The 22,034-nt window shown below is 28.4% G+C and overlaps 1 protein-coding gene across 2 annotated transcripts in view; it reads left to right on the top strand.

The window, feature by feature from the left end:
- LOC107171924 (BTB/POZ domain-containing protein 6-B-like) overlaps nucleotides 1–19,553 on the top strand; it is a 34,438-nt gene extending 14,885 nt beyond the window's left edge. Inside the window, exons 1-5 of one of the 2 annotated variants that reach the window (XM_015522184.2) lie at nucleotides 15,110–15,505; nucleotides 15,723–15,989; nucleotides 16,060–16,207; nucleotides 16,280–16,496; nucleotides 16,578–19,553. In XM_015522184.2, the coding sequence (XP_015377670.1) occupies nucleotides 15,397–15,505; nucleotides 15,723–15,989; nucleotides 16,060–16,207; nucleotides 16,280–16,496; nucleotides 16,578–17,411 (1,575 nt within the window). In that variant the 5' untranslated portion in view covers nucleotides 15,110–15,396 and the 3' untranslated portion in view covers nucleotides 17,412–19,553. Of the gene's footprint in view, nucleotides 1–15,109; nucleotides 15,506–15,722; nucleotides 15,990–16,059; nucleotides 16,208–16,279; nucleotides 16,497–16,577 lie in introns of those variants that run through there. The other variant, XM_089219560.1, reaches the window with a different exon arrangement.
- The last annotated feature ends 2,481 nt before the right edge of the window (nucleotides 19,554–22,034 follow it).

Genomic DNA, 22,034 nt, shown 5'->3' on the forward strand with positions numbered 1-22,034 from the left:
TCAGCTCGACAGTGGTGATTGAAAGACGGTAGATATAGATATTCCAGTATGGCACATAAAAAAAAAATATGAACAAACATTATTTCCAACATTTCGTATAATATATATTATATTAAATATATACACACGCATGCGAAATTCTCGGATAAATAAATACTGTGATGTTTGTTCACGCACTGACGGATAGGGCATTTCCACGGGATCCGAATATATATCAATTGTATAAGAAGAGGCGTGCACCCGCCGTGGATGGCATAAAGAAAAATAATAACTTATAATATTATGATGATGATGATGTATTAAACATATTTCGGCAGAAAATGAAATGGGTCCAATTTTTCGATTAATAAAAATGATTTATAATACAATACGTTATTATTATACGTCGGAGCAGTATATTGTATGCCCATATCAAAATATCTCATGTTATATTGAAATATCACTTTGGATAGGGGTACATGATAATATATTCGTTAGTTAGGTACCTGTCTTCACGCGTGTACCTGAAAATCAGGGTAAATATGTTATTTAATCTTGGACAGCGCTTGGAAATTTGTAAATCATGACCCGACATGGCGATGTGATTTTCAATAAATCGCAGCCGGGTCATTATTAATGGTCGGTTGAAAAATGTTATAAATCGTTGTGATTTAGGCGCCTACGCTGATGTGCGTTGGATCGGGACGGAATACATTCCGCAATCGCCACACGACCAGTTCGATACGCAGCGTAATCGCCCAAAAATTTCTTCGGCTGGCATTGTGTTACGATCCGTCACGCTTCCTCCAAAATAATCGACGCGACCAACGAAATTATATCCTCATAATAGTATAAGTTATATTGTATAACAATAAACAATTTCGTAAACACAGTAAGTACGTGCCAGCAAATCTGCGAATTAAGCCTAACTCAAAATATCGATTTATTTAAAAAAAAAAATAGACCATACCGGCGTTATGAAATAATTGTCTCTAAAACCCAGAAACTGAAAAAAAAACGAAAAATAATAATACCTACTATGATTATTGTCGTAAGGGAGAATAATAGTAGGTAATATAGCGTTGGAGTGAGTTACATAACACAAACCACTTCGGTAAACTATTTAAATTGATTAATTTCATATTTTTGTTAAACCCTTGTGAAACGTACCTATGTATAAATGATATGTCCAAGAAATAACGTTTTCCATTCACATAATATTATAATACTTACTCAATAGTCGATATTATAGTTAAGTACAATAAACAGAATAATACTGCAAGCTACTATAGTAATTAAATGCACCTAAACTGTGTATAAGTAATAATAAATTGAAGACAAATTACTTACGAATCATTTATAATATATATATATATATAATAAACACATCGCCAAACTAATAAATTGCAATAGCTAGGTCACAGTAAAACCTAATAATATTATCATAAATGTATTATTAATAGTAGTAGGTAATACTGGTAATAGAATTCATATGAGGTTAACCAACATTTTAGCAACGTATAGTATTTTCCGCAAGTATATCTACACTGATGTATTCGTATACTAAGTGCATATACGAATACAACATAGTAGGTATTTATGGATTCGCGATAATAGGTATACATATCTACACGTTATTTTGTTTTACAAAATTTGATCTGTGCAGTAAAATTTGAAAATGACGAAATTTGAAACATAAATGATAAAATTAAATTCGAATAATATAGGTTCAAAATAACGTTTGAAAAAAAAATATTTTGACTTTAGAGAACAAAATATTTTTAAAAATGTTCACGTAAAATCGTTTCCAGAATCCTGAAAAATGAGTACATTGTCAAATTAACCCTTGAGATGAACCCGATTTAAAGTGTATTACAAATGTACAACATAATATCATCTATATAGCTATTGACCTACGTGTTTATCTTCGATGACTGTTTATATATACGTGTCATGAAATTATTGTATAATATATGAGATCAATTGTCAAGATCGAATTCCTTTATTGATGGACATCATAGACAAGATGGATTTTTCTAAAAAAAAAATAATATTTTTTGGTAGTATATAATATTATACATTGCATTATATCATTACATAGTTGTGTAGGTACATTGTTAAGCTAGAACATATATAAATAAAAATAGTGACAGCTATAATAGTACTCAGTATAGTACTTACACCATAAATTATAACACATTTATTCATCCATGGGTCTAGTGTTGATATTGTAATATTAGGATTTCTTTTTAAACATAATATGATCCGTGGTCCTAACATGCATATCATATACCACATACAGTATGCGCATATATTTCATACTCTGTTTGGATAATTAATTAAATAGAATTACCTACCAATGGCTTTATTTTCTTTATTAATTCAAATTTCAAGGGAATTGGTTTATGTCCAGAAAATTTATTAAATTAGGTAAACTAGGTATGGATAAAATACGAACATAATAATGAGTAAAGACAATTATATACCAAAAACATTATTTAAATTTATAAAATATAATAATTTTTGAATCTTTAATAAAAAGTGTATACACATTCTATACCAATATATTATAGTCTAATTAATGACTATACCACACCAATATATCTTTATATTTTTCTTTGTTTTTATCGACCTTCGTTCTAAACTCGTTTGGATCGATCATAGATTTAAATAAATAAAAATTGATAACTTTTACAATAAAAATTATATTTATAAATAGGTAAGTACATAGATCGACTTTGAATAAACGTTGTGCCTATAAAAAAAAAAATAGAATACTTACCTATTGGTAAAAATATACGGTTAACAGCTTGTTGTGTGTAATATAGAAAACTACATACTATTCATACATTTTTAACACATTTCGTAAAAAAGTAGGTACCTAGTTAATAGTTATTAATAAATTTCATGTATAAATATATTCATTATTATAAATCTAGAATGTTTTAATCTAATGTAATTATTTAATATAGCCAATGGTCAGTTACCGAGGCAGTTATTTATAAATAAAAATAAAATATTACTGTAAATGTTGAGCTATCATAGTTTTATACTAATAGCTAATAAAAAAAAAAAATAAAAAATAAAATAAATAATTCATATAATTGAATAATATTTCCATCTCATTTAAAGTACCACATTAAATATTATAATAATATGCATATAATTTCTAGTTACGACTTCCGAATTATGACTAATAAATTTAATAAAAAATAAGTATGTATGATTTAAAAATAAATAATTCTTTAACAAAGAATCTAAAATCATTAATAATCAAGACTTGTAAATTAATTATAAATTGTTTGTGTGAAATAAATATGCAAAACTTAATATATTATAATTTTTATCACACAGTCCTGGTGTTTGAATCATAGACCTTTAGTTTTATAATTAAATAAATCACATTTAAAGCATTGTCATATGTAATCTATACTATATGAGATATTGATAAGCAATATTAAAAGTATTTTCTATCTATTCTATTGCAAATTCTAAGAGATAGGTACTATACTAAAGCTTTAATTGTATTTGACAAAAAATATCAATCTAACCTACATGTTTTAAGAGTTTATGCAAAATAAACCTTTTTTATTATAATAAAACATCATATTTATTTATTAAGCAGGTAGCTATTGACATTTATCTAATCCATAATTTCCTCCAAAATATTCAATAAACACAAAAAAAAAATTAAAAACAGTTATTTTAAATTCACTGTCCTACCTTAATTATTTATATTAGGTATTTTTTCATAATTTAGGTAATCCTACTTTCTTTTCTCTCAATGTCAACCAGTTCTTTAAGTTTATTTACTAACAAATAAAACTTGGGTATATTACCTTAGGTATATGAGTAATACGTTAGTATGTTAAGTATGTGAGTTTTATAAGAATATAAAATATTAATATAATACTTTTTTATACATAAACTTCGCCTACTCCGTATGACGATATTATTATAACGAATGCAGAGTACTTATAGTAGGTAGGTACTTACTGAGTGACCTAATTAATTTTTTCATCTTATACATAAACTTTGGATAATAAATTCTAGATATAATCGAGACATATATTATGCTTTATGATGACTTTACCAATCACTATCATTGACTGGTAGTTCCAATAGTTAATGGCATAGTATTTTAATGTTCAAAGTGAAAACTTAATGTTGAATTGTACCCTGGCCCATGTTGGGAAATTTGCTTTAAAAATGTTCTGCTATCTGTCTATATCGTTTTTTTCGTTTAACTTTGTGGTTATAACATATACGAACTTTGTATAAGAACAAAATGTGTCAAGTATTGTTAATCTTACACATATATCATTTCATATAGAATCTAATATTTAAAAATTATTACTTTTAGCTCCTAACAATAGAAAAATGTCAAACAAATAATTATTAACTCGATAATCACCCACCGAGAGGAAATACAATAAAAGTGACCACCTACACGTTGTCTAGAATAATCACAGTTTCAAATTAACAATGTAACAGTGTACTTTTTGACCTATAATAAGCACCTTAATGACATTTCAGAGTTTCCGTTCAGCACTAAAATGTCAAAATTAACCACCTTCGCACTTAACGTAACAATAGTTTACGTTATATCACAAAAGTTTAAAAAATGATTGCACTGTTAAATTATCAATTGTTTTTTCAATATACCTACACTTTCAATGGCATACTAATGGGGGGGATAATCCCCCTCCCAATTTTTAGAATGCATTTTAGATTCTGAACGGAGTGATGAATGTATTGATTTTACAATGATGTGTGTTTTTTTTGTGTCTGTGTACAGCATAACTAGTCGAAATAATGCTTCAATTTCTTTGACTTTGGGGGTGGTTTCTGATGTAAAAGTGAATATCCTTGGTGCATTATAAAGGTCAAAAGTAAACATTTTCCAACAGTTTTCAAAAAAATCGAGAAAAACAAAAAAATGACAGAAAAACGAGAATTTTTACGCAAAACCAGTTTTCGACCAAATTGATCACTGTAAAAACTTGAAATTTTCACCAAATGTTTATGTTAGTGATATCTATATACAGTTTAATTTCAAAATCAAAAATTTTTTACTTTTTTTGAGTTATAAATAGACAACTGAAATTTTCAATTTTTCTGAAAAATTTTTTTTGAAGTGTCGATAAAATTTTTTTGGCACTATCAAAATACTTGAAAATTTAATACGATGTTTCTCATAAGTTATTCTTATAGTGATTAAAAATTGTATAAGAATACATTAGCACAATTTTTTTTATTAGCATTTGAAGTTCAAATGTTGACAAAAATTCGTCAAAACCATGAATATTTGCAAATTATTTTGTAGTTCAAAATTCATAAAATTGTTTGTATTTATATCTAAGGTTAAAAAATTCAACACTAAGTTTTCCATAAGTTTTGCTTCAAATAGCTATAGAGAAAATTTGAAGCGTAATTATAGGAAAAATGTTTTGAGCGTTTAAGTTTTAAATTTTTATGAAATCGCATAACGATAACGATTTATCCTCGAACCAGGTATATATATATATATGATAATATAAGGTATTATGAATTATGATAACTACATGCAATGTTTTTGGAAAAATTGATTAACCATGCCTTATGCAAAATGCGTCCTAATTGAAAAATCGAATATTTGTTTCAAAATAGAATATATGACAATATTTAAATATAATATATCCTAGACTGACAAATCATCTCCATTCGGAATCGTTTTTCGTATACAATGATACCTATCATTGCATTCAAATCTAACCTATCCTAGTCAGAGGTCCACCCCACCCCTCAATGTACAGCAGAGCGACATCCACTTACCCGATTTTTTTAGTATGATAAAACTAAAATTTATGATGATATGTCAACTAAAAAACATCAAACGAATAAAAATTAGTAGTCTATTAAAATGTACGATATATTTTGTTGCGTTCAGGTGTCGGGTCATCCTATTTAAAATAAAAATAAAAATGACCCTCTCCCCTAAATTCAGGTTTAGTCACCACTGTACACTTTTATAAAATTACTAAATCAATTTCGTCATATAGTATGAATTCAAAATATGGTATTTATATATTTTTTTGATTTTTGAAAAAAAAAAATCATGCATATGTATTATTAATATTTTTAAAATTCTATAAAAACAACTAATGTAGGATATTTTATAAAATTTTAAATATTTCTTATAGAACCTAAAAATTTTAATTGACCCTTTTTCAAAAAAAAAATTGAAAATTTTATTGAGTCTAGAAAATAATAATTTAGGTAACGGTGTAATGTAAAACCAATACGTTCCACCGTTACTTAGTCATCGCTATACTCAAAATCTTAAACTATAAGTACTTAAAAATCACATTATCACTAAAAATTTCAATAAACATACTTCAAAATATTATAAAAATAAAAACACTTATCCAATCACTTAGATATTAACCTTTTCTAAGAAAAAGAAAAAGAATATTTAAAATTGTCTAAAAAATCGACACCTCCCAAATATCCATATATGCGGTACATAAATAATAAGTTGGTAGATATGTGGATATTATTTGATAAAACAAGCACTCGACCGTGTATATCTACAGAAACCTAAACATTCCCATTTAATACGTGTTAATATTTTGGTATTCTTTATTAAAGTCTGTAGGTATAATAAATGAACCAAATAGTTAGAATGAGATATCAATCGATCGAGAAAATCATAGGCTACGTGCTTTTATAATTTTAAATAGAATCGGTTGAATAGTATTTTAGTTATGATCAAAAAACTGTGGATATTTAAGTGATCATTTTATATTACTTTCGCCGCCGGCTGCCGTATTAAACGCGTCATGTTGACGGGACGAGTGAGAGGATTCTTGAGACGGCTGCGTGTGTCTCCCACTACTATTGCTTCCCCCCACCGCTAGACACATACAACATACTAACACGCGAACATGGTCCACAATCGCTTATCAGTTATCGGTATCGGTGCATTCTGTTTTCGTAATTTCAAATTTGAAATTTCGTTCTTTCGTCTCGCGTCCTGCGTACGAGCTTGTTGTCGGCGTTATTGTCTCGTGTCCATAATATTATTATTCAATGCACGTGGTATCACCAAACCTAACCGTATCGACTATCTATCATTTTCCATTGAGCATTTTATTGTTAAATAATATATAGTCGTTATAATAATAATAATTAATATAACAGTCTTTATTATAATTTATAATACTTTATTGTGACTGTCTTCATATTTGTGTCGAATTGTGTCTACATTAAAAATGGTAACTTAACTCCAAAAGGCGCGAGATATGAGGAAAAAAAATATCAGGAGTCTACTCAATCTAAAATCGTAGTTGAAAGTTATAATAGTACTACTATTAAACAGTGCAGTATTAACACGGTACATGAAGTACCACTAAAAAGAAAGAATCCAAAATCCAAACAGTTATTTCCATTTTATTAAATATTGAAAAATGTACCAATAGATCAATTGGTAAATTAAAAATGCCTCTGGTTCAAGGTAGGTGTACTGCAGATAGAGTATTAAAATGGGTGCTGAAGTATAGGAAACAAAATGTACTTTTGTACAGAACGATATGTTTAAACATCTTAAAAAAATTATAAATAAGACATTACATCATAATAATGGAAAAAAAAATAAAAAATATCTTGACCCTAATAAAAACTAATGATATCTCAACAAAAACACTACGTCAACTCCGTGTAAAAAAACGCTAAGTAAAAAAAAAATATATATATATAAATGCAATAAAATGTGTGATATAAGGTGGAATCTAAGTAAATAGTTTAATGAATAAAATGTATGTATAAATAATTAATTCAAATTTCATAAAAATTGGTTATTTATATTAATTTATAATATGAATTATTTTAACTCAAATTGATCCAATTTTGGTTTACTTGGCCGGAAGATTCAGTCTAAAAAATGTATAGCCAAGTACTAATAGTTTATGTAATAAATAATGAAAGCACCATTACAATAAATAAATTGTTTCCGGCTAAGTAAACCAAAATTGGATCAATTTGAGTTAAAATAATTCATATTATAAATTAATATAAATAACCAATTTTTATTAAATTTGAATTAATTATTTATACATACATTTTATTCATTAAACTATTTACTTAGATTCCACCTTATATCACACATTTTATTGCATTTATATATTTTTTTTTTTTTTTTACTTAGCGTTTTTTTACACGGAGTTGACGTAGTGTTTTTGTTGAGATATATACTACATGGAACAATTCAGACTAATTCGATTAACTTTTGTACATGATGGACATGGGACATCACTGCGGTCTACATATAGTTGTTGTTGACCTCGACTAAATGTTATTATAATATTATACATTACTAATCAATTTTATCTTCATTTGATGTACATTAATTTCAAAATAAGTATTCGCGATTTATTTTCCAAACACCTGACAGTGTGTACCTATATTAAATATATTAATCTAATTCATTTTAAAGTAATTAGATTGTTTTCACACTAATAAAAAATTAGATACGAGTTTTTTAAAGTTCCGTAATAATTGTCTATTATATACAACATTCTATGTCATAACGGTTATCGATTTACAAATCAAAATAAACTTATGAATTTATGAATAAATGCTATTGCAATGTGAATTCATCATATTTGTATGTTTAATTTTAAGAACACTTTTATAATCTAATTATATACATTAAATATTAATATGTATAATATACACGATAATTCCACTACTATTATGGTTAAGGATTAAAAAAAATATATATCAACTCTATCAACAACTTATTACCAAACTGAAGCTTACCATTTCGATTCAAAAAATCAATTTTGTCGCATTACACTATAACGTAATAACATAATACGACGCTAGTATCGTAGTATAACAATATACGATGGTCTGGTGCCCTCTCAATAATGATATATGGAAGTCATATTATTATACTTCATGTATTTATAGTATTATAACATTTTAATACATTACTAACTTAGTGATTTAGTATATTACATAAGTAATTTTAGATTTTCACATTTTCTGAAAAAAAAAACAATTGAAACCTAAAGACTAAAATATTATGGTTTTATTATGTATTTAAGCACATCTGCCTTAATCTGAAAATTAAAATTACTTACAAAATAAACAGATAGGTATTATAGTTCAATTATTTTCATTTTTGCTAATTCAATAATAATATAACTAAATAATATTGATAGCTAATATTATTAAATACTAGTAACATTTAAAAATTTCTCTCTCTCTTTCTCATTCTCTTGCTCATTAAAAAAACATTATTTTATTTCATGCTCAATAATTATAACTACATTGATACTAAAATACCCTTGATTGTACTAAATCAGGGCAATTTAAAATCCTACAGAAATGCTTATGGGTTTTTGAAAATTATAACATTATAAATCGTTATCCAAAGTAATAGCCAGCAGTTCCTACTAAAACCATATGAATTTCACCTATGGTTGCCTTAAAATGTCAACAACGTTAGCTATTTATAGTTAAAAACAATGTTTTTTAAATTAAGTTTTAATACCTGACTAATTTCTGTAATCAAAGTTGGTGTTTTAACTCATAAAGGGAAATACTTACAATAAAACACTAAGACTAGGTTTTAGAAAAATATATTTTTTGTGTAACACTGCGTTCACCATACAAAACATCAGTACAGAATTATACAAATAACCGTACGAATCACGAATATTGAATTAATTATCTGTAAAATATTCATTTAAATCATTTAATCATAATAAATCTATATATATAAATGGATTTCTGTCTGTCTGTTTGTCCTTTATTTATTCCTAAACGACTGGACCGATTGCAACGAAATTTGGTACACAGATATATTAGACCTATGGGCAGAAGATAGAATAAGTTTAAAAGTGATAGACTCAGCCCCGGGAAATCGTCAAACAGGCATTGTGAGATTTACCATGGAAATTTGTGTTTATTTATAAATGGTTACTATTAGTGCGAAATAAATTATTATTCCTAAATTTGTTATTATTTGTTTCCATGGCTCGTGCGTCTATAGCATTAAAAGCTTTTGTTGATATTTTGTATTTTTAGTTTTTTTTTATTGTTGTAATAACTCCATTTCTATGCAGTTATGTCTCCCAAAAAAAGATCAATTGGTAGTTTTACGCCTCAAGCACGAAAGAAAATGGCAATACGAACTTCAAAAACAATCGAGCAAAGAGATGCAAAATTAGAAACTGATATAAAATATATAAGTGTACATCTGCAAAATGATGCATCAGCCGATTTCACAAAACAATTGCTGGGAATTGGGAATGGAAAACTAGGTATCGATGAATCAACACAATGCATCACATTCTCAGCTAATTTCTGTAAAATAACAGCAACAACCGATGAGTTAATTGACAAAGTTTTCCCAAATCAATCACAAATTTACGGAAATCGTCAGTAGCTCATTGCACGACCTATTATATTGGTGTTAATATACCTACAATCAATAACACCATTCTAAACGAAATTCCAGTCGACACGATAACGTACCAGTCCATCGATACCGTAATGAATCAAGACGAAGTTCTCAATTATCCAACTGAGTTCTTTATTGTGTATCCAAATGCATTTCAATAGTATCATTCAATTGAATACTTGAATTGTCAGACTTTTTTCGATAAAATGAATAAAATTACATAATAATAAACTAAATTGATTATCAGTGCGTAAGAATATTACTTAGTGTATTTTAACCATTATTTATTTATAGGTAGGTTTGTATAAAAAAAATTGTGCTAGCATGATCACAGGTAACGAATTTTAACACACAGTTTGAGACATTTAAGAGGTAGCAGGCTTTTTAACGCGCTACGAAGTGCACGAGTTCAGCTAGTATATAATATACTATATATAATTATACACTCAAATATCGTAGTTAATTAAATATCATCAATGCATAACTATATCATAATAATTTGTTTTCTTATTTACTTTTTTTTTAAAGTGATCTATTATTCTTTTTCTGCCTCTCTAAATAATCATATTATTTAATCATAAATTCATTACAATTTTAAGTATAAATAGTTCTATTCAGTATACCTGCATAAAAACTAAAAATGTTTCACATCCGTTCGCTAAACAGCTGTCGTTTAAATAAACGAACAAACCCGTATGGTAAAAATACATTATATTATATAATTTATATTGTTTTAATTCATGATGACGAATTCAGAAAAATTGACAGGCAATAAATCATACGACTATTCTAAAACATGTTTGATAACTCAATATATTGGACGTGATAAATATTTAAAAGTTATGACTGAAAGCTATAAACAAATAACTAACTATATATGTGCTAAGGCACATTAGCAATATCTTATGATGTACATAATATACAATGTAAGTAATATATTACTATTTACTATTTACTATAATAATATTCGATTTTTAACGTATGCGTTTGTGTCTTGTAAAAAAATTGTATGGCACTAAATTGTGAGCTATTTGGAAGAGATTTATAGCAAAAAAAACAATTCCAATCGTAATATTAATCTCTTAACATTTCATGAATTTAAAATTAAATTTTTTTTGGTAAAAAAATACATCTATCACGTAATATTAAACCAGGCACGAGGTATGAAGCTATTATTTCCCATTGGACAACTAGCCTAAAACCATGGTACCATACTTTGATATAGTCGGAACCAAATATCCAAAACAAATCGTTTTTTCCTTGGACAAAAATCACCGTATAACTTTGAGTTTATCAAATTTGAAAGTACTCATTAATTTATTATCCATTATCTTTATTATAAGCTATAAATTGTTTACATCACGTATTAACCTATAAAGTATAAACACTATAAGCTGTAGTGAATGAAAATATTATAAAAGTAACCTTGTACTAAAAAGACTTATTAGCCAAAATTAAAAATTCTACCATTAAATAAACTAACATTGTTGTAAGATAGTTAAACTTCACAGCAATTTGAATTTTAAACGTCAATAAAAAAAAAAAAATAATAATTTATCAGTTGACTTAATATTTTGATTACATCAATATACAAGGTGATTCACAAGTATGCTCACCCCTCTTTTCTTTAATAATGAAGTTATTCAAAATCTGATTTTTGGAATCTTTAAATATACACAAGGCCATATTTTAGAATTCTTGAGATATTTTGTACCACTTGAGGGGAGTGTCCTGTGGTGATACAAACTTTTGTTTTTCCAATGATATCCCCCCCCCCCTTTTTACTGTAAATTATTTAGCGGATAATTTTTTCGAGAATTTTGATGTACCGAAATTAATATTCGAACAAGTAGTTTCCTAGTTATTAAAATATTTGTACTAAGGATAATAGTCCTTAAAAATCGTTTTACAAAAGTATACATAGACCACATATCTTATAAACCCAAACCATGGACCTTTTATCCTTAGAACACAAAGTTAAATAACTCAAGAACTTCGCATTACAATTTTGAATTCAAGCTGTCAATTTGTTCAATTTTGTTCAATACATGGGCACATTATCAACCGTCACCTAGTGTAAATGTATAATGGCAATGAGGCGTGGTTTGAGACATTATTTTTTTCCAGACAACTTTCTTTTTCTCGAAAAGTATAAATTAATATGTTTATAAATAAGGGTGAATAATTATACCTATAAATACGTGAATGACTTTTTATTTCAATTCTTCTTTAATTTATTCTATTAATATATTTGATTGGACATAGTTGCATACAGTTATATCATTATATGTATGTACTGCAATGGTATTTCAGTTAATTGCGTAATAAGTTGGTAATATTATGTATATATTTTTTTCTCTATATTATCTTCCATTGTATATATTATATTTATTCTAGTTACAAGAAATATACATAGTCAAATTTAATTAAATACTTCAATAAGTTGTTGTATGCCTAAGTATGAATTAAATACCTCTAATAAGGCAATTACAAATTTATTTATTTTTTATTTTCTATAAAAAATTGTTTCCGAACTTACAGAGACAAAAATAAAACAAAAACAACAACAGCTGATATCCGTATCGAGTTTATAGTTTACATACCAGAATATGTGAACATTTCGAACCAATAGTTGCAGTAAGCGAAAGAGTCAATGAGATGTGATGATATAAAAATGGACGTGGCCATTTTTCTACAAAAATGTAAAACTGTATCCCTCCAATATTCATTTTCTCCAAATAAAAACAAATATTAAATTAAAATCATTACCAAATAAGAAATTGTCATTCACATATAAATAGAAAAACACTCAAAGATTTAAATTTAAATTGAATATACAATTATTCACTATCAATAACCAATGTATTATTTTTATTAAAAGTACTGCATACTGTTACACTAAAATGCTTTTATAAAATAATACAATTCAAATTATTTGAGTCATAATCGATTCGTTGTACAAAATAAAATGTGTAATTTAATATTAAGAAGAAAACAGACATTATTCTGGTCAAAAAAAAAAAAAAAATGAGAAAATGGAAAGTCCCATTCTTTTTTTGGACGAAAATTATCCCAGTTATTTAGGTACCTTAGTAAACAGTGAACCTTTTTTAAATCCAAAATGTAAAATGTTTATATATATAGTCCAAAAACAGTCAAAATATTTTGACAAATTTCACAATGTGTATTGTGTATAAAAAATGCTATTATTAATATTTGGTAATAATTGCAAGTATCTACGATCATTCGCTGAATGAGTTGATGAGTTACAAACTTACAACTGAACAAAACAAAATTGATTTGTTTGAAAACTGGTTTTTCGTAAAAATCTCCAATTTTCTTAATTCATTTATTTTTCCCGATTATTTTTAAAAAATATTGTGATTTTTTACTTTTGATACCCCGTAGTACCTACTAACAAAATCCAATTTAGTACCAGGTAGGCAGAAACCACTCGCAAAGATTTGAAATTTTTGGATTGTTTCTATAAGAAAAGTCTTTACGGAGTTCAGAGTGGTTCAGACACAAAAAAAACACACTTTGTTGTAAAATCAATATATTCATTGCTCTGTTCAGAATCTAAAATTGAAGTAGATAAAAAATATTTTTACATAATAATATAATATCGGGTTTCACGCAGTTCGGGCACAAAATAAAATTTATATTCTGCGGTTCGAGTTTCTTGTCGAAACAAGGACAGTGGACACACCGAAACTGCGTATTGGCTGTTTTTTACACACACGTCGCATATTCATATTATATCTGGTAATCCATTTAACGTAAAAAATTAAAAAATTAATTGTTTCAAAAGCTTTAAACGTTTCTGAAAATCTGGTAATTGATATCCACTGCCCACTACCGCCCAAAAATGTTAGTCCACTACTCAGCTCATCAAGATTTAAAATATTTACAAATATTATTATCTACTTATAGATTATAGAATTTAAAATTTAAATATTTAACTACTGACCCTAAAATTGTATTATCATATACACCGAAACACTCCAAAAATAATTCTGAAAAAAAAAAAGTGTATAATATTATGTTGTCATTAAAAAGTAAAAACTTAAAAAATAATATTTAAAAAAAACCATAATTTTTTCAAAAATGTTTCTAACGACTTACAATTAGGTTAGGTTTACCTAACTTAAACGAATTAAAAAAAGGTTAATAGTTTTTGAAATAACAATTAGTGTTGTTCGATAAAATCCCGATTAGGATTATTATAATGGCAATAATGCGTTATTATACAATCAAAATATAACACAGCGAGCATCACCGACGATGATGAAGCAATAATTTCACATAGGTAGTACACCCGATGACGGGTTTCGAGTGTTTCGACTGTTTCGAGTGGGATTGGGAAACGCCAAACGCGAAAAAGACTTATTTCAAAACTGGGCTACGAGAATAACGACATTTAGGTAGAGATGCGACGGGTGAGCGCGCGACACGCCCGGCCGGCAGCGACGTCGCGACGACGTCATCGCGCGCCTCGCCACCGGCTACATTAGCGGACGGACGGTCGGTCGTGACGTCACAGAACCGGCGCCGTCGTCGGCGTTCGTTCAACAACCGTGGTTCGCGTTACCTACTGTCCCGCCGACCACCGTCACCGCTCCCCCGTGAGATCCGTGGCCCCCGTCAGCCGTCGACCCCGCCGCCGCCCGACGACCACCAGACGGCCAGTGTTGTTGTTGTTTCCGTCGCCGTCGTTCGTCCGTATCTCGTGATTGCGGTCCATGCCCGTCGACTGTCGTGACGTTTGACGGCCGTCGTCGTCAAAATAATATCATCATCATCTCCGCCACCGGATCCGGAACAAATGCGGTTCATTATGTAGATCACACGAGTACGAATCACGTCGTTTCTGCCGGTTCGAATCGTGCTGCCGAGCTCGTCCGCCCTCGCCCCATTGACGTCGTATTATTATTATTATTATTCGTGACTATTATAGGGGTTGTACGATGTCGAATTTCTACAACAAAGTGAGCTTAGTTTACACCAAACCCATGAACAAGCGCATGACCTTGCAAGAGATATCCCAAGCCAACCAGTGGATTAATGGTGAGAATGGTAATGATCGACAACGACGTTTGTGCGTACCTCAACGGCCAATAAAATGTCTTAACCTTACGATCTGCATAATATTGTGTCATTGAGGTTCTTTTTCCTACAGTGATTTCCCCATGAATGAATCATACCGTTTACGTCCGCCTCTATGGCCGTTCAAAACAACCGCACGTACAAAAAAAATATCATTACTCACATTATCTATTGTTGCTTGTTGCAGATACGCTGAGTGTCAACTCTTATGGAATGCCTCAGTCTGGTTCCACTGTGTCCCAGAGAGAGAGTTCCAGCTACTTGCCTGTCACTCAGCCGGCCAGTGTGCCAGCATCGCCAGTCGGTTCTCCAGTCTCTCAGCTGTTATCAGATCTCTCCAACATCACTCTAGATCCCAACTGGCAGGCCATCAAGTCCACAGTACGCGAACGTAATGCTGCCATGTTCAATAACGATCTCATGGCTGATATATACTTTGTTGTGGGCAATCCAGGTTAGCGTCTCATTGTACATATACATTCCCATAACACTGTTATACGTCTATTATTGTTATTTTCTTTTAGGACACACCCAACGTATACCATCTCACAAGTACATTTTAGCCACTGGAAGTTCTGTTTTCTATGCCATGTTCTATGGTGGCTTAGCAGATACTAAGGAAGAAATTGAGGTGCCTGACGTTGAGCCAACAGCTTTTCTCACTTTACTTAGGTTTGTTTTATTACTATTACTTATTTGTTAATATTTTTATTCTAAAACTGTAAATTTTGTTTGTTTATCTAGGTATTTATACTGTGATGAAATCCAATTGGAACCTGACACAGTTTTAGCTACATTGTATGTGGCTAAAAAATATATTGTACCACATTTAGCCAGGGCTTGTGTTAATTATTTGGAAACAAGCCTAACTGCAAAAAATGCATGTCTGCTCCTCAGCCAATCACGATTATTCGAAGAGCCAGAATTGATGCAGAGATGTTGGGAAGTGATTGATGCACAAGTAACTAAACAAAAAAATTCACTAATCAACTTTTCAATTTTAAATCTTAATACCTATTCTTTTTTTATTTTTGTAATGTAGGCAGAGATTGCATTACATTCAGATGGCTTTGTTGACATTGATGCTGATACATTGCAGAGTGTATTAGGACGTGAAACCATTAATTGCAAAGAAACCATACTATGGGAAGCAGCCATGAATTGGGCATCAGCTGAATGTAGCAGACGTGAAATAGAACCAACCCCATCTAATAAACGACAAGTTTTAGATTCTGCTCTGTATTTACTCAGATTGCCAGCAATGTCCTTGGAAGAATTTGCTAACGGACCTGCTCAAATGGGCATGTTAACATTAGAAGAAACTGTTGATTTGTTTCTCCATTACACTGCATCCAACAAACCTCGTTTGACTTATCCAACTAAACCACGTATTGGATTAAAACCTCAGACGTGCCATCGATTTCAGTCCTGTGCTTATCGTAGCAATCAGTGGCGGTATCGAGGTCGTTGTGATAGCATTCAATTTAGTGTTGATCGACGTGTGTTCATTGTTGGTTTCGGTTTATATGGTTCGTCAACTGGAGCATCCGATTATACAGTTAAAATTGAACTCAAACGTCTAGGCCGTATTTTAGCTGAAAACAACACAAAATTCTTTTCAGATGGTTCAAGTAACACGTTTCATGTTTATTTTGCACATCCTGTACAAGTAGATCCCGAATTGTTTTATACTGCTTCAGCTATATTAGATGGTGCAGAATTAAGTTACTTTGGCCAAGAAGGACTTAGTGAAATAAATGCTGGTTGTGTGACGTTTCAATTCCAATGTTCTTCAGAAAGTACTAATGGTACTGGAGTTCAAGGGGGGCAGATTCCAGAACTTATTTTTTATGGACCAGTTAGTGAGAACCATTAATACATTTTTAAATCATTTCAAAACCGAATTAAACACTCAAGTATATAAAACTACTAAACTCAATTGAAAATATTTTGTGGGAAAAATGTTACTCCTGTATGATATTTTGGATCTCTATTATACCAGTTATGCCCTTTCACTAAACCACATTTCATATTATGATAACTCAATTACATCATTAGAGTATGATAACAGTTTCTCGCCAAGTTAATTATGTGTATATTTAGTTATATTATTATAATAATTAATAAGTATGTTATGTTTTTTTTTTTTTTTTTGGTAATTATAAATGGTATTTGGTCAAAATATCCAAACTAAAATATGTTTTTGTTATTGTTTTATAATTTAATATATGTTATAATCAAATATCTCACCAAATTCGGCTCACAGTGTATACTATGCATTATGTATGTAAAAGTCCAGGGCTCAGAACTTAATACAGTCCTAATATATATTTTAATATGTTTAGAATCTAGTTCAATACAAATGTGTTTGCGTTGGTAGTACAATTCTTATCAGTCCTAATATATATTTTAATATGTTTAGAATCTAGTTCAATACAAATGTGTTTGCGTTGGTAGTACAATTCTTATCAATTATATTTCATTAAAACTGCTTAATTATATAACGTCCTAGTTAATATATAAATAAAAATATTTTATATATAATCTTTTATTAATACTACTGCTAGCCGCTATTTTTGCTTCATCATATGTTTCAATTTTATTAGAAAATTGTATTCCATCGACTATAGAAATATTTAAAAATGTCTGTTTCTTATTTTAATTATTGTTTATATACTATTTGAATTAAAACTATACCTAAAAGATGTTTCTAATTTTTTTTATCAAGTAATTGATAGCCCTCAGATATTTTAGTTTGGATATTTTGACCTATACTCTATTCTAAAAGAGAATAATGAGTTTATTTAACAACAAATCTCCTACCAATAACCTGTATGAATGGGCAGTCCACTGCTAATTTCTACATTTGTTAAAGTTTGTATATAATGTTTGAGAAACATTGTCAAGCAAGGTGGGAGAAATTTGGCCTTGATCAGTAAAAGTGTTTATTCTCTTTTGAAATAAAGTATAGAATTATGAACTGATATTATTTGTTAAATATAAATTTTTATGATAGAACAGACTTGCTTGACTTATTAAACATTATTATTTTTATTTTATAGCATTGTTAAAACTGTTGATTAAAATAGAGATTGTCTTCTAAATTTTTTACCTACTGTATTCATTTACAAGTTTTAAATTCTTTGCTATTGTGCTTTGTTTTCTTTTTTTTATTTTGTGTTATATTAAGAGACAAACATTTTATATTTGACATTATGATAAATTTATGTCACACCAGTTAGTATAGAATCAAATTTTACTAACATAACTTAATTGCCTTATCGTATATTATTTGAAATACATTTTTAATATGCTCAATATGCTTCTGCATATAATTATTGTTTTGTAATAAATTTATTATTTATATTAAATCAATGGTACTTATATATACCATATTTTATTATGGAATGTTTTCCTTTTCTTTTTTTGTTAGAGTGTTTTTATATAGTGGTTGATAATTGATTACACAAAATGATAATTATTTTCCCTATACAAAACTTTTTGGACGTAAACTATACTTAATAATTTATAAATTTATTATATTAATCTCTTAAAACTTAATACTAGGTTAACATTAATTGACTGTATTTTGAGCTTTAGCAATGATATTAAAATAGTATATTATGATTGATTTTGTTAATTTACAACTTTCTTATGTAATTTAAATGATTTTTATTCTTATAACTTTTTTTTTTGGTACAACATATTTTGGAATAAATTTTTATTTTCTCAATTTATTCAAATGTTTCTCACTAAACCAATTTTCTTTAAGAATCACCTAAAAAAATCATTAAATAATTAAATAAATGTACTTATACAATATTATCTTTATTGAACACCAATCAATCATTTTGATTAGTATTTTATTTCCATAGCTATTTAGTTTTTTTTTTCATGTTAACTTGTCTAGACATTTATATTATAGTTTTAGCAAATATTTATTTGGTAGGCTGTGATAGGGGTTTGTTTTTATTTTATGTACTTCATATTTTTAAATAAAACTCAATTTATAAACCTATTTCTAGTTGTGTATTTATTCATATAATCATGTACCTTTATAGTTTGATATTATTAGCCACTTAGTGAAATGTAAAACTATGTTTTTACATTATATGTTTTATATACTATATGTACCTAGTAGGACTAGGATCTGGAGTGTAGTTCATCAAGTAGATCACTGCTACCATATAATACTGTAGCCAAACCCCCATTCGGCCCTTCCTGAAGTTTCTCAAAAAAAAAATTTGATCTTGTTTGTATACTTATTAATTGTCAATTGTTATAAGCACAACCTCCCACACGCCAAAAAAGAATCTCAGTGTGTGATTTTTCTGAAATGAATGTGTTAAATTGTAATTCAATGATAAATCATTGTATTTAAATACTAGTGATACCTGTAAGCGGCAACAAAAAATTTCGAATAACTATTTATTTTGTTAACTAGTAACATTTGAACTGCCTCGTCAATATTCGTAAGTAGGTACCCTATATAATGACTATTTCAGAAGTATATATATAAAAAAAAAATAAAATATTTTTCACAATCTGAGAAATGTTTCTTGTGTCAATGTTAAAAGCAATTCATTTTATAAATGACATGAAAACAAGTAATTTTATGCTCAATCAAGTTATTTATAAAATGCTTAGTGGCTTAATTGTTCGACCGAAAAGATATCCATAATTAATGGTATACAAATTATATCACATGTGAACTTGTAATGTCTAATATTAACTGACAATAACTATACATAATATATTATAAGATTTACCATCAAATTTAAATATTTAATACAACATTATCGTGGAATCAGGTTTAGGGTAATCCTAACTTGCTCGACCATATATTTTAAAATTTGTAAAATTTCCGATAATCCGATAATATGTTATTAACAGGGCTTTGCACCGGAATAATTTTTTCGGGTTTTGGGTTTTGGGTGTTTAAGGAAAATTTTGGTTATTGAATTTGGGTGTTTCGGGTTAATGAACTTTTCTGGTTATGGTTAAATGTAAATTTATTTGGGTTAATTATGGTTAATTCGGGTGTTAAAAAATACCCATGTTTTATATCAATTAACATGAGATTTTCGACGCGAATTTGGTATTGTACTTTTATTTTATTTTTAAAGCAAATATAATTTTAAAAAAAAACATTAAAATCATACTTACCATTAAAAAGTCATTTTTCTACAAAAAAAACTTCTTGTTTATTATTTATTTTGATCAAACATAATTTTGTTGTTAGTATTGTTGAATACAAAGGTTAGATAACACAAATATAATTATTTAATATTGTGAAATAATATAAAACAATGATCTAGATTCTACACCTTTAGTTGGTTTATATTTAATATTAATTCATTAAATTTATATTAATTTTTCATATTATATTCTATTGTATTTGTAGTCTGTACACTGTATAGACACGTTTGACACTGTATATTATTGTGATCACAAGCATGGATAAAAGAATAGATCACAAGTCATGACTAAACGCAGGTCACAAGCAACACAAGCAAATAAGGGTAATACACGCGCGTGTTTAAAGATAATATCGTCGAGAATTAATAATTATACAGTTGCAGTCAATATCAATAGTTGATACAACATAATATTATTATGTTATGTTTTATTAATATAACGCCAACTATTTTCTTATCTTCTTATTTGCGTAAAATACATACGAATTGATATGCCACTCATTTCTTTGTATTTAATAATAATTCGGGTTTTGGGTTAACCCAAATATTAATTCTGGTTTCTGGTTAATTCAGGTGTTAATTTTTTCATTCAGGTGTTGTATTATACGGGTTTGGTTTTGCAAATTTATTCGGGTTAATTGGGGTTTCGGGTTTTGGGTTTCGTTCAGGTGCAAAGCCCTGGTTATTAAGTTATAATAAATCTAAAACGACCGCTCTACGTCTACAAAGTTGATCGATATAAACTTGAATTTAACAATGTCATCAACTTCCATGTCCATTGACCACTGCGCCGCTGGCTTATACATAACTAATCTCCTAATTTTATGACTCTTGAGTCATTAACACGATAATATTAGGGATGATTTTTTTTTTTATTATTGAAATATAACAATTTAACAATGATAAGTGATAATAATATGGACAATTTTTAATATTATACTTATAAATTATATTTTATAATATAACATATTATGCTAAATAATCAAGAAATAATCAATATGCTCGAATATGCAAAATTAGTTTTTACACATTATAATAATCTAGTCATACTTGTTACAATACTGGTTTCGCGAAAAAAATATGCTGTCATAAACATCCGAGCTCTAGTTATCACTTATCATTAATAATGACTAAAAAAAAAGCGTTTGATGAAGAAAATATGTTCAAACGTTGTTCATATAGCTGTGACATGTGCCGTGAAAATATTATGAGGAGCACAGTGTGCCGTTTAAAAAAAAAAAAAAAAAAAAAAAACCACTGTTTTAGACTGTAGGTCAGTAACATTACTGTATAGTCGTCTA

Source organism: Diuraphis noxia, unplaced genomic scaffold, assembly GCF_037042655.1.
Source record: "Diuraphis noxia isolate RWA-SAM2 unplaced genomic scaffold, SU_Dnox_SAM2 contig0002, whole genome shotgun sequence".
Classification (NCBI taxonomy): domain Eukaryota; kingdom Metazoa; phylum Arthropoda; class Insecta; order Hemiptera; family Aphididae; genus Diuraphis; species Diuraphis noxia.